Below are 14,479 nucleotides of genomic sequence, written 5' to 3'. Positions count from 1 at the left end.
CTTTATCTCAAGGCGAGCTCTACCACTTGAGCCACAGCACCACTTCCAGCTTTTGGGAGTAGTTTATTGGTGATAAGAGTCTCACAGAGTCTCCTGCGCTGGCTGGCTTTGAACCACGATCCTCAGATCTCAGCCTCCTGAGTAGCTAGGATTACAGTTGTGAGCCACCAGCACCCAACTAAAAGGTCAGATTTTTAAAGGTTCTTTTAATATATTTCATGGCTAGGTACTGTGTTCTGATTCAACCATATGAAGATAGGAATGATGGGTGCACCGGGGAAGGACTCCTCCCATACCTGTCAACCTGCTGCCCTTCTCTGCGTGCTGGGTTTTTGCACATCTCCTGGCCAAGTTCTCACACTTAGAAGTAAAGTACTATGCAGACCTCAATTCCCTGTTGTAAATGGTAAAGCCAGGTGCCAGTGATTCACACTGGTAATCCAAGCTATTCAGGATGCTGAGATCTGAGGATTGCAGCTTAAAACTGGCCTGGGCTGCATGGAGGTAGGTCTTTTAGATAAAAATGGGTCTGGAAGTGTTACATGCTTGTGCTCTCTGGCTTCAGTGGCGCACATGACCTTAATGGGGAGAGGGCTTGGGATTGCTGAAGAAAACAAGTGTGAAGTAGCTGTCTGCGGTTGCGAGGCCAGTGTGAACACTCCCTGGGGCCCTTTATGTCCAACCGTCCCTCTGAAATGTGTTCCTGGGACTGTCAACAATACTCATTTATGAAAATGTGTTTGTGGTACCATAGCATCTTTATTCATTCTTTGCTGTAGGAATTAATTTTTGCTCTCAGAAGTGGAGTTTGCCGATTGAATTGCCTTGTTTAAGAGCATAATGATGACGATGTGTCTCGTGCCTCATAAAGGAAGAGAGATCCACTTAGGGCTCTTAGCATCATTCTATGCATTTGGACACATTTCCTAATTTGGTTCTGAAGCACTTGGCACTTGATGGCTGATTGTATTTAGCAGCACGTGGTTCGCATCCTGATCAGGGAGGGAGTGACATAATGCAGAGGCTGGGGTGAGCTGGATGAGGCCGTTCCGCGCTGGGCAGCACTGCCTCAGCCTGCATCGTGTTGGAAAGCCAGGCCTAACGTCTCTCATGGTGGTCATTCCCGTCCCGTACACAGATGTGGAGACACTGCAGTGGTCGTGGTCCTCACCATAAGGTGGGATAGCTGAGTGGAGAATGTCTAGGATTAGAAATGCAGCGCTCCTAGAGGTCGGCCACATTCTGCCACACCACCAAAATCGGAGGCCCTTCTCTGTACTTCAGGGTGTCACTTAAGATGGAAAGTTCAGAAAATAGAAGCATTATTTATTTTTTACTGCTCACCTGAAATATTTAGAATTTTTAATATTTACCCTCTTGGAGAAGATTAGGAAAGTAGCTCCTGGAGACCAGGTTTTGGGTTATTGAGTGGTTCTGACTGTCAGAAGGATCCATTACAGTTCAGGTGTCTCATTGTTAATGAATCCCAATTGTATGCATATTACACATTAGTTACTCACTGGTTAGTGACTGGTACTGCCTGTCAGTGGATGCTGACTACTGTGTGCTGTGTGTTAACCACCTGACTAATGCTGGAAGAGAGACATGGGTTCATGTTCCAGCCTTATGATCTGTAGCAGTGAGAAGGGCTATAAGACGTGCACAGTGAGCTTGGTTAGTTCAAGTGATGATAATTTTCTAGATAAATAGATGAGGAATGGACATTCAAATTGTGTTATGTGTTTTAGTACTAAAATGATACTAGTACTTTACATCGTTGTTAGTATCCTGTCAATAATGACTAGTAATAAATGAAATTCTCCTCACTTGTGAAAACGCTGGAGAGCTTCTCAGAGCCCTGGAGTTGCTCAAGACAGCAGAAAACCTGCAGCAGAGAGGCCTCTGAGAACATTAGCAACTTGATTCCCAGTCAGTGAGAAATGGTTGTTCGGTACAAAAGCCTTTCTGGAATGTAGCTGCTTCTTCAAGAAGCCCAGAGTGAGCTGGGCACTGGTAATACCAGCTACCCAGGAGGTTGAGATATGAGGATTGGGGTTCAAAGTCAGCTCAGACAGGAAAGTCTGTGAGACTCATCTCCAATAAACCACCAGAAAACAGGTAGTAGTACTATGGCTCAAGTGGTAGAGTGCTACCCCTGAGCTGAAGAGCTGAGGGACAGCACCTAGGCCTACAGTTCAAGCCCCATGACTGACCAAAAAATAAAAAAGCCAAGAGCAATTTCAGATCCTTTAGTGATTCTGGAAGGGGGCAGCAAAGTTCTGGCAAGTAGAGCTAGGGGAAAAGACTGTCAGCTCCCAAGCTGTCAGATACATCACCACTGGAGTTCTGGTGCCTGGAAAGGTAGGCAGTGTCTGTGGCCATGGCTGGTACTCTGTACTTCTTAGATCCCGCCTCCTCCTTCTACATCTCTCAGCTTTGAGGTCAGGCAGTGTGGGCAGAGGCAGCAGCCCCTGGGCTTGTGGGCATGTGAGCTCACACCCGTGCAGTGACAGCAGCCCTCTTTTCCACAAGCTTTCTTTCCAAGGAACCGTTCTGGAAGAATGCACTTAGAGAAGGACGGGTGCAGGGGTGAGTGCATGCTTCTTCTCTGTGGAATCCTCACTGGAGGAGGTTGGCGCCCAGTCTCCCATGGCCTCTGTCTACACGCTTGCCTGGTTTCTGCTGCTGGCTTTCTCTGTTGGTGGTAGTAGTTTTGTGGTTTTGTGGTACTGGGCCTCAAGTTCAGGGCTTTACATGGTAGAAAGTGCTCCTCTGCTGAGCCACACCATGGCCCAGTGTGTTTTTGAACACTGGTGACACTGGTATTAATTTCTAATTTTTAAAGAAACTAGAAGTTGCTCTGAGCAACTTGGAAAAACCATTGTATTGAATTATATGGTGTTCACTGCCTGCGTTTTCGATTTGGCTTTGAATTAGGCCTAATTTTCTAATGGCCCTCCTGGTTATTGTGGATTTTCCCTACTGGTTCACCACCCCCCCTGTGCAGGGGAGAGTGGGGACTTGGAGCCGACGGCTGCATCTGTTTCCCGGCACAGATGGATATGGCTTTGGTTTCTTTGTGCCAGATGAGTCTCGGGGTAAATATTGCCCAGACAGCAGCTCGGTTTGTTAGTGTTTTTCAGCTAGTGAGGCCTGTTGGAAATGTTTTCCTCATTCCAGGAGTAAAAACACTAACCCTGTAGTGTGGTCCCCACAGTGGAAGCCAGTGTTACTAGTTGAGGGTGAGGGGGGTCGGGGGAAGGGCACTGAAAGCAGCCCTGTGAGTCTGAATCTCTTCCGAGTATCTCACACTTCCCTGTACACACATACAAATGGCAGTTGAAGAGCGCTGGCACTGTAGTATGAAGCACAGAACTTTGCTTTTGATTCCATTACCCAAAAGAATATGATTTATTCATTTACTCAACACGTCAGTCTTCTATAAGCCACTAGGTTAGAGAGTGTGTTTATAATTAACTTATCAATTATTGAGTTGCGCACAAGTCCTTCTAATGGACGCAAAGTTACTCGTCAGGGCATTTCGTCAGTGTGATATTAATTTACAGGGTGAATCCCCTTGTAGGCTAGCAGAGGAAACCTCCGCTCAGCCCACAATTGAGCAGTTGCCTTCTAGTTAAGGGTGGCAAGGCTTGCTAAAGTGAAGCCATGAGCCATGCAAGGTGTGCCTCATGCAGAAGGCAGCCCCGCCACAACCCAGACTCCAGCTGTTGCTCCTCCTTCCTGTAATGCCAGCTCCATGGATGTCTGCTGCCCCAGATCCAGATCCAAACCCAGCTTTCTTCAGATCTGGCCCAGGCGCTACCTGCTTTCCAGGGCAGAGAGGGGCCTGTGCTGCGCTAGTCCCTTGTTCACAATAAACTTTAAAGTGCATGCTGGAAATAATACTTCCTTAGCTACATTGCGCAGGACCCACCCTTTCCCCACCATGGTCTTCCTTGATTCCAGGTGTCCCCTCTCCTCTCAGCAAACCAGTTTGCTTAGAACCATGGCTGTATGCTCAGGACTGTGTAAAGAAGGCCCTGCCGCCCACCTTCAGCCTGGCCTTCAACACTGGGGTGTTGGCTCCCTTAGCTCCCAGGTCTTTTGTCCCATGCCCTCAAAATGAGCTCTTTGATCCAACCAGCCAGGGCATGCTGTGTCTTTGTGACTGGAGTCTAGCAGTCCTCCCTTTTCCCTTCCGGAGGTTGCTCTGTGCCTTCTCAGGAGAGAGCTGTCTGGAGTCCACCTACTACGACTGCCCTGAGCTCTGGCAGGACCCAGGCCTGCACGTCGAATTTTGTCACTGTTACCACCCAGCATTGTGGCCTGACCAGAAGGCAGCGGTCGGGAGTTGGTTAGTACCGTATAGTGGATTGCGCTGCGCAGAGCTTTCATGTAAGAAAACACTAAATTCCAGCTGTGATTAACAACTGTTTTGATGGGGATGGGCCAGGTGGTGATGTGGCAAGCTGACAGGTACAGGAATAGTTGGCTCTTCTTGCTGCCACCTCGCCTACCTTTGTTCTCTGTGTAATTTGGGGCAAGGTTAGTGATTTAAGCCTTGGTTTCTTGGTGTATAAAAGTTGTATTCATCGCTGTTCCTCTGGGATGCAGGTGGGGTGATAATTCAGAAAGGGCTTCTGCAGAGGCCCAGCTGAAGCGGTCCCCAGAGACAGCATCCAGTATCAGGAAGCACGGCCAGAGGGGACCAGGCCTCTGGAAAGGGAAGGGATCCTGTGGCTGGACTGCCTGCTCTCTGCCCAAGGCTCTGAGGAGTCTTCTACGTCTTCATCCAGTCTCACTTGGGGCCAAAGTAGAAGTTACCAGGTTAGCAAAAGACAGTTGGTAAACAGCAGCTGGTGTTCTGCACTTCATAGGCCGCACCTGTGCAGTCAGGCTTCTAGACAGTCTCAGGTCACAGCTAGCTCACGTGTCAGCTCACCATTTAAAACTCGGTCCACGTTGTCCTTTATCACACCTGCGCTCTCCCTATAGCAACCCTCACTGGGACAACAACTTTGCGTGGGCAAGCCACAGCACCTGACGTGTTCTACATTATCTCGAGGCAGGCTGTGGACATATAAGGAGGGGTGAGGCCTTCCACTCCCACCGTCCCTTTGCTTTGTTGTTGTTATCACTTCCTTAGGCAGTGAACACTGGGTTTGTCTTACTGGATTTCATCCTTTGTGGTCGCAGCTCATCCTTGTTCTTGGACGGCAGCAGAGACAACGCGCAGAGGTCTGGAACAGCATCGGGCCTCGTGCTGTGTGCCGCTCCCTCCACAGTGGGCCTGGCCTGCTCTTCCTGTATCTCTCCCAGCACGGATGTGTTGGGGGAGAGAGAGTTGGCCTGGGTTTGCTGGACTCTACCCGAGTGTTCTCTTGCTGTCTGGTTCCTTTCAGGCTTAGGTCACAATAGGTGTGGGTTTGGCCTCACTCTGGTCCTTTGTAGACATCTGCCCACATCACAAAGCCCCACGCTTGGCACAGCCTGCGTGGTTGGCACTGCCTCCCTGGGAGGAGCCCAGTCCTGGAACAGCGGGGGTTGCAGGTGCATTGGCACGTGGCGGGGCGCTCACCCGGGCTTTGCCTACCCAGTGCCTGGCGGTGCTCAGCAACACTGTCCCGTCCCTGAAGTATCTCAGCCCGGTGGGCTTGTCACTCCAATTAAAACTTAAACATGAAGGCAGCCCGGCTTCTCCCTTTGTGCTGAGTGTGAGCACCACACTGCCAGAAGCATGTTGTGGAAACGGGGAGGGGGGTTGTCTTTCAGGGGCCGCGCTTCTGTGCTTGTGTCGGAGCCACCTCTTCAGGCTCAGCATCGCTGTTGTCCTGGTGTTCCTGGGAGGCGGGTTTCTGTTTGCCAACAGAAAGTCACCTTTGGGACGCCATGAAAGTCACTGTGCTGTGCTCACAGATACAGCCCCTTGCAAGCCGCACGCCATGACTTATCTCTGGCAGGGACTTACAAAATAGTCTCTCTGGCTGATTGTCAAAAATTACATCATATTGGAGTAAACTGCTTTTAAATCAGACATCCATTATTCATGTATATTAACTGCTTTTTTATTTTTTTATTGGCAGTTTTGTGTGTGATTTACTCTACTAGCTCCTTTCTTCTCTCTCTCTCTCTCTCTCTTTATTTTAAATCTTAGCTCATCTGTGAATTTATAGAGGCTGTTCACTTGGCTTTGTGTGTGAACATAAGTGTGCAGACCCGTGTTTTGTAGTGTAACTTTTCATTTCTGCTGTGTGGAGTAAAAGTAGCACTTTGGGTGATACATATGAATATATTCTTCTCGAAAGATTTAGGGGCCTTTTCCCTTCATATCTCTCCTTTTTTTAGACAATGAGTATTTCCAGTCATATATTCATCTAGATCTGCACCAAGTGAAGCTGCACCTGCCACTCAGGAAACTGCCAACCCTGTTGCTGTGGGTGACAGCAAGTAGACAGTCCCCAGGGGATCGACAGACACATGCGGTGTGAACACTCGCCCACAGCGGTAGACATGCAAGGCTGTGCAGGTCTGACCCACAGTGGTAGATACACGCAGATGTGCAGCACTTACACAGCCCGTCAGTCTTTCATCAGATCCCTGCTGAGCCCCTGGTGGCTAGACACAGTGCAGGTATCCAAGGAAGTGTCCATCCACGGCGAGCGCGGCGCCAGGCGCCCTGTGCAGCTGGTGTCATGGTGATTGCCGTGCGTTTTCCTCACGCGTGGCGTTTGGCTAGTTGGAAATAATGTCTACATAGTTTGTTCTGTCTGATCCCCAGATCGGTGGTGTTCCTTTTATTGCATACTATCAGCTCTTGCGTACTTCTGTGCACATTGAACCTTTGTCAGTGTTCCAACCTCACAGACCTTCCCTGCAATGATTTTGTCTCCCAAAAGTTGTATTCTTTAGACTGTCTGTGTTTTTTTTAAGTGAGGACACTAGTGTTCTGTGTTTCCATGTAAAAGCATCTTGATACCATCCTTGAAAAATTTTGTTAGTCTGTTATTCCTAGGTTAATAGGTATTTTCCCTCGGTCCTCTGAAGACATAGGTTTTGACTTGCATTGATAGAACTAAGAAGTTGGCTGTCCATGTACCTGTCCATCTTTCATCACTTTGGACCGGGCATGGTGGTAGCTGGGATCCCTCACACTCAGGAGGATGAGGCAAAGAATTTTGAGTTCAAGGCCACCCTGGGCTGCATACCCAGACCCTGACCAAAGAAAAATAAAATCATTGGGTTGTTTTTAGTTTTCTGTGATTTTACTCCAATGTCTCTGAGTAGATTTGTTTTTATGTTTCCTGGGATTTCTTTGGATTTCAGTGGTAGGAAATTCTCATCCATTGTTTTTATTTATTTATTTATTTATTATTTTTTATTTTTTATTTTTTTGTCGGTCATGGTTCTTGAACTCTGGCCCTGAGCACTGTCCCTCAGCTCTACAGCTCAAGGCTAGTGCTCTACCACTTGAGCTACAGCATCACTTCCGGTTTTCTGGTGGTTTATTGGAGATAAGAGTTTCACGGACTTTCCTGCCCGGGCTGGCTTTGAACCGTGATCCTCAGATCTCAGCCACCTCAGCTAGGATGACAGGCGTGAGCCACCGGCACCCGGCTCATCCATAGTTTTATTGAAAACTCCTCTGCTGTTTCTGTCTGGAAATACAGAACAGCTCGGGTTTGATGTGTGTTCCCCGAGCATGTTCTCTCTCTGCGCTATTCACCACATGCTCAGAATTGTCTCTCTGAAATGCATTCTAAGTAATTCCTCCACTCCATCCTCCAGCTCACACATTCTCTCTTGGACTCTTATTTCCTGCTTAGCTCATCCTTGACTTTATAATTTATAGAAATTTTATGTTGTTTTTCAAATTTGCTTCATTGGGTTTTCTGCACTGCAACTTCTCCCTTTTCTCCTGTAAGCTCAATCGATGTGCATTTTTATATCTTTTATCTGATAAACATCTAATATGCTTGGAGGTTTACTTTTTCCTCTCACAATAAATTATTTCTTTCTGTATTTGGATTTTTTTTAACCATCAGCTAATACTTGGCTGGTTTTTTGTAGGTCTCTGGAGGTCTGAGTTAAGGTGGTCTTCTCCTGAGTAGGTTCTTCAGCCAATGGGAGACATGATACCCAGCTGAGAGGACCTTAATTCCTAGGCTTGGCCCTTGGTGGTGTAATACATAAATCCCAGCCCTGTGCTGTACAGTGGCACACCCACCACTTCAGGTGGCTCTCCCCACAGGCGGGTGGATGGATTTCCCCCTAGATTGCTTCTTACTGAATGTCCACAGGGGCTCAGTTGTATGTGGCCATCTCCATTCTGGTATTCTCTTTGCTCCCCAGACACTGGGTCTCCTGACTCCCCAGCTCTCCAATCTCCTGGCTCTGGCAGGAGCCCTGAGACTAGCTCCTGGCCCAGGGAATGCCTTGTTCCCTGGGAGTACACGGTGTTGGAAGGCTATGTCGTGACCAGCAGGGTCTTCTCCCGCCTTCTCAGCCTGTCTTCAGGTGTGCTGTTCCACATGTTACCAGCAGACCGCAAGGCTGAGCACTTTATGAAGAAAGACATCTGAGAGCCTCCTTCTGTTTGGGGCTAGGATAAAGCAGCTCTTTTGTTTAGGCCAGCAGCAAGATCAAACATCTAGAAGGTGGTGGTGTGTTAAGCAATAACAGATCCTTTTATGTAGTTATGGGCCTCAGACTGGCTGAGTGCTGGCTTTGCCTGGTATGGACCTGTCAGTTATCTCCAAATACAGACACAAGTGCTTAAGATGGAGTATGTGACAAACATAGCACCTGAGCCTGCCAGGCCATTGCTGCTGTTTACATGGAAGGATGGAGGGATAGATGGACAGTTGTACAGGCTGTAGGATTTCTGCTCCAAGTCTGAGGAGCATTCTCCACTCTGTGCTGTGATACTTGGTAACTGAGCTGACCTGATCTGATGAGATCATAGCCTCCTCAGGAACTCTTCATCCTCAGAAAAGAGAGGAAGAAAACACCGAGTTCAAGATGGCCATGGGAACACCAGATGAAGCGTGTAGATGCAAGAACTCTGTGTGCCAAGGGCTTCATGGAGAGGCTGAGTACACTGAGTGGGTGGAAAGGAGAACATGAGGTTTATTGGCTTAATGCTCCAGAGTTTGGTCTCTGAGCATGACTTTTCCCCTCAGAAAAAGAAGATAACATGTGGTGGTGACAGAGGAGAGCTACCAGGGAGCAGAAGGAAGACAGAAGTCTGCTCTCAGAGACCTGGCTCTCAGCCAGGTCTTCTGCTCCACTTTAGTCTGGTCTAGCATCTCCTCACCTTTGGCTCTTTCTCACTTCCTGTTTGAAAATGGTGGTGGACAAATGACCTCTGAGCTCTTAAAGTGCTCTACTGGGAAGAGGTGTTCTACCAATCTTTGCCCCTTGGAGAGGTGGGACAGGGTCCAGAGGATGGGCCAGCTGTCCCCATGCAGCCGTTGTAGGCCAAGGCCTCTCGCTGCTCAGGTACACTTAAAGGGAACGGGATGGAACTTCCTCCTTGTTCGTCAGTGCAGAGCCCAACTTCTCGCATAGCATGGCGCCATAATCTTCATGGGGATCTCTGTGTGGAGGTGGCTCCTGTTTTCTCATGTCAGACAGACACTTAGGGAGAGTTTTTGGTGCTAACTTGCAGGATGAAGGAGATGGCTTGCCTTGAGCCTTTCCTGTCATGGTTTACGTGGAAAGCAATGGCATCTGGGTACCTGAAACAACTCAGGTCATGCGAGCAAGAGCAAGCCTGTCCAGCTGGGGCAGTTGCTGAGCTTTCCAGATATTGGATTGTGGTCATTGCCTCCCGCCTCACTACTGTTGCTTATGATGAAAGCTCTAGGACCCAGATGGTAGTCTCCTTAGAGATAGGTCCCAGTATAGGGCAGCAGGCTGTGGGTTGCTTGTTCTCATTGTTTCTGTCCATTCCAACACCTAATGCAGAGGAGATGAAAACCAAATATTTGTCACCTGGCTACTGAGTAAGTTACAGTGTTATTTGTTTTTGTTAAAAAAGGGAAGGGGCATTTAGCTGAGTGAAAGAGCACTTGCCTGGCAAGCACAGGGCCTAAGTTTGGTCCTCAGCCTTGCCAAAACAAACAAAAAACATAATATACCCATCAGTGTGGAATTAATATGTATATATTACATTATATAATATATATTATATATTATATATTATATTTTCTACATTCTGCAACCATCCAAAAGAATGAGGTTTACCTGTAGGCACCGAAAAGTGGAAAATTGAACTATAAAGCAGTAACCCCATGCAGAGGACAGTTTATGCACATACATAAAAAGAAAGACATTCACACTAAAAAAAAAATCTAAAAGCAGCCACTTGTAGTATATACCTGTTATATCAAGAGAGTTATGAGTTCAAGGCCAGCAGGAGCAAAATTAGTAAGAGCCTACTTCAGAGACAAAACCAGAAGGATCAAGGTGTGGCTCAAATGGTAGAGTAAGGCCCTGGGTTTAATCCCCAGTGTTTTCTGAAAATGTCCACACCAAACTGGCTCTATCCTGGGAGCCAAGGAAAAGGAAATACTAGTCATGTGGCGGTGGCTCACACCTGAAATCCTAGCTGCTCAGGAGGCTGAGACCTGGAGGACCACAGTACAAAGCCAGAACAGGAAGAAAAGTTGGTGAAACTCTTTATCTCCAATTAACCAGCAAAATGCTAGACTGGAAGTATGACTTGGTGGTGAAACATCAGCCATCAGCAAGAAAGCTAAGACTGGGAGGCCCTGAATTTAAGCTCCAGTACACACACACACACACACACACACACACACACACACACACACACACACACACACACACACACACACACACACACACACACACACGCCTGTGACTCTGCCCTGTAGCAGATACTTCTGCAGGACTGTCATTTGTCCCACCAGGGTTAGTTGTTTGGGTTAATTCTTAAAGAATCTTTCAGTACACATTTGCTGTAATCACTGTGGAAACTCGCCCATAGCATACGCTTGGTGCCTAAGAGGAAACAACCTCAATGACAGCGAGGAGTCGGTGGCCACATTAGCGTGGAGCATCCTCTCCAGCAGTGCAGCTGTGGGGAGCTTCCCAGTGTATCTGAACACCTCTGAGGATGAGTCAAGTGGCTATGAGTTGACTCGCCCAGCTAGAGCAATAAAGAGAAAAATTAGTCTAATGCATAGTCTTAACAAGAAGGAGAGTGCGAGCATGAATTATTAATGTGACTAGTCTGTGGCAATCAGATAAAATGAAGTCCCATTTGCTCAACCTTATTAAAAGAGAGTGCGGGCAGGAGGGAGGGAGAGAAGGAGGGAGGGAAGAAGCATGGTAAAGGGCGTTAAGGGACTTCTAACATGGAAGGCCTGCCTTGGAGATGGTAATGTGTTTTCTAATCTCTGTGGTCTTTAACTAAACACAATAGTAAAGGTTCTCTTCGCATAGTTCTGACTCGTTGAATTATTGAACATTTTAGAAAATACTTGACTGCTGACTTAGATGTCTTTATGATGAATTGGCAGTCTTTTTGGCAAGGGATTTGGTCCTCCTATATCACACGGAGATGATTTCATCCACTTGTCAAGAAAGAACTTTTAGAAAAAGTAAAGACATACTGACTTGATACCAGATTTCAGTCCTTAGATTTACCATCAACCCCTTATGGCTGAAGGCCTCCCTTCATGCTGCAGAAGTTTAACTTTTTAAAAAGCAAGAAAAGGGAGAGTTCAAATTGTTGAAATTGCTGTAATAAGTGGGTAAAAATTACTTCTAAAAATTAACACATTTCTAAATGTTCGTGTAGTCTGTGTGCATACTTATGTGTACATACAAATATGTAGTTTCTGATGGGGGGGGAATGCCTGTCACTCAGACATTTACAGTCAGGTTGGAGCAATCAGGTTCTTTCTTCTCTTAGCTATTTTGAAATATTCACAGAATATTATTTTTATAGTATACCATCAGGTTGCCATTTTTAATTTTAAGATGATTTGTTGAAGGTGGAAAATTTGATTATTTCTGTACGTGGAAGAATGCTCTTCTTTTGGTTGTCCCTGAGCCTCTTTATGCTCAATGCTAGCGCTCTACCATTTGAGCCACAGCACTACTTCCGGGTTTTGAGTAGTTTTAGGTAAGAGTCTCTTGGGGACTCTTCTGCCCAGGCTGGCTTTGAACTGTGATCCTCAGATCTCAGCCCCCTGCATAGCTAGGATTACAGGCATGAGCCACTGGCGCCCAGCTTGGTTATTTTTAAATAGTTAAAATCTGAGATGTAAGCCAGGCACTGGTGGCTCACGCCTATAATCCTAGCTATTTAGGAGGCTGAGATCTGAGGATTATGGTTCAAAGCCAGCCTTGGCAGGAAAGTCCGTGAGACTCTAATCTCCAATTAACCACTAGAAAACCAGAAGCAGTGTTGTGGCTCAAGTGGTAGAGCACTTGCCTTGAGCTGAAGAGCTCAGGGCCAGAGCCCAGGCCCAGAGTTCAAACCCAATGACCGACCCAAAAAAAAAAAATCTGAGATGTTTTTGATGCCATTCCGTTTTTGATAGGGACCCAGCTTATTCTCCAGTCTTCATGAAGTAAGAAGGGATTTTGGATCGGAAGTCTAGATGCTCTTAGTGAGAGCTGTTAGTAGGATTATGGGTTTCTACGACCAGAAATTTCCCCAAATTCACTTGTTAGCCTGTGTGCTAGCGATGTATATGGTGGCCTTCAAAGCAGAAATGGTTTGCTTTATTCTTCCTCAGTGCCAGTGTACGAATCAACACCATTGTGTGATAAATGCGTAAGTTAACAAGAAAAGGAAAGCATGTGATTCCACATATGCTGAGAAAAGTTCATTGTAACATTACTGGAAAGTTTGGGAGTTTGTGGTTCATTTAAAACACGTATTGCGTGATCAGCAGAAAGATGACTACTGAGGGAGGGGTGTGGGTACTAGCAAGGGGAAGGACTGGGCGCTCAGCACCTACGGGTGATCCAGAGCAGCCACTACTGTGAACTGAATGGAGTGGAACTGAGCTAGTCAAGTTTTTAATGAGATACTCCAGCAGTCTTCAGAAAGCTTCCTGTGAGTCATCCTCTCCCTCCCCTTTTGCTGGAGAGAAGAGTGGAGCAGCCAAGATGAGGGCTGTGTTGCTCCACACCTTTCACACCTGAGAGAACAGAGCTTCCTACGCCACCAGGGGTGGGAGAGGAAGGCGCCAGTGCGGGTTAGTCTACAGAAATCACCAAATGGTTAGCCCAGCAGGCTTCATCTTCCTTGCCCCTGCTTCCTGCCCCTTCCTCGCCCCGGTCTTTACCGTCTACGATGTAGATACAGAAAAAGAGCCCTCCCTGGGTCATCTGCAAGCTGGCCTAGCCCTTGGTACCTGCCCTTCCCATTCATTCTAAACCACAAGCAGCCAGGAACTCTCTTTTCTGTTCAAACACTGGGCTACCTGGGCTAGGGATGGATGGAGTGCAGCGATGGAGCACTCTCTGGTCTTGATCCTAGGGTATAATCCCTGGCACTAAAAAAAGAAAGTACAGTTTAGGGGACCTAACTTCCCCATTTGGCATTTTCTTTAGTGACCTATGAGTTAGTTTGCGTTTCCTGTTGTCGTTCTGGCGGCTGAATCCCAGTCCTGGCAGTGACCTGGAGGTGGCCAGGAGATGCACAGCAGAAGGTAGTCAGCAAGAACAGGGTGGCTGCTCACGCCCTGAGTGATGGACATCCAAGTGTCCAGCGGTCCTCTGATGTGTGCTTCCTCTCTCAGATCCTGGTGTACAGCGTGGAAGCAGAGCGCTGCCTGTCAAAGCTCGGAAATGCACTTGGTGACTTCACCTGTGTCAACTTCAGGGACAGCCCTCCCCACCTCATGGTCAGCGGCAACATGGACAGGAGGTACGTCCGATGTGTGCTGGCCGGTCTCCACCGCCACGTTGCAGCTTTGTCCACCTGAATTGAACATGTCAGCCCACGACTTGGAGAGCAGAGGCTTGTATTAGGTAATGGTTGGATCCAGATATGTCTGCTCCGTTTCTAAGCACCACAGGATGGGGTTCTGTTCAGCCGGTTGGTGGACACAGTTGGCAGGAGGTCCAGCGAGACCACTTGAAATATCTCTTGTCCCCTTGCTGCACAATTTGTTTGGCATTTAAAAGCTCACTTTCTAATATTAAAAACAATAACCTAAGGGATGAATCATGTTCAACAAAACAGGGTTGCCTGCCAAAGGATGTCAAGAGTGTATTTCAGAACACTGCGGTGTCCCTCTGGTGATGGGGAACAAGACTTGATGGGAACAGGTTCCAGTTTCTATTTAGCTGATTAGCAGCCTTCTCTTAACGCATTGGCTTAGAGAGTCGGATTTTCCCCGCACAGGGTCCGGTGCCAGCCACGGACGCTCCAGGAGCCATCAGCATGAAAGGATTAAAAGTGTCTGAAAAGACTCTTGGAGTCCAAATTTTAGGT

The 14,479-nt window shown here is 47.4% G+C and overlaps 1 protein-coding gene across 1 annotated transcript in view; it reads left to right on the top strand.

Moving 5' to 3' along the window:
* Fbxw8 (F-box and WD repeat domain containing 8) overlaps positions 1-14,479 on the top strand; it is an 83,438-nt gene that overhangs the window by 57,813 nt on the left and 11,146 nt on the right. The window contains exon 8 of the mRNA XM_042669639.1: positions 13,782-13,909. Coding sequence (XP_042525573.1) covers positions 13,782-13,909 — 128 coding nt within the window. The remainder of the gene's footprint in view (positions 1-13,781; positions 13,910-14,479) is intronic.

Source organism: Dipodomys spectabilis, unplaced genomic scaffold (genome assembly GCF_019054845.1).
Source record: "Dipodomys spectabilis isolate Male_0828 unplaced genomic scaffold, ASM1905484v1 ptg000499l, whole genome shotgun sequence".
NCBI classification, from domain to species: domain Eukaryota; kingdom Metazoa; phylum Chordata; class Mammalia; order Rodentia; family Heteromyidae; genus Dipodomys; species Dipodomys spectabilis.
The sequence above is the reverse complement of the archived record's forward strand: the minus strand, read 5'-3'. Positions and strand labels throughout refer to the sequence as shown.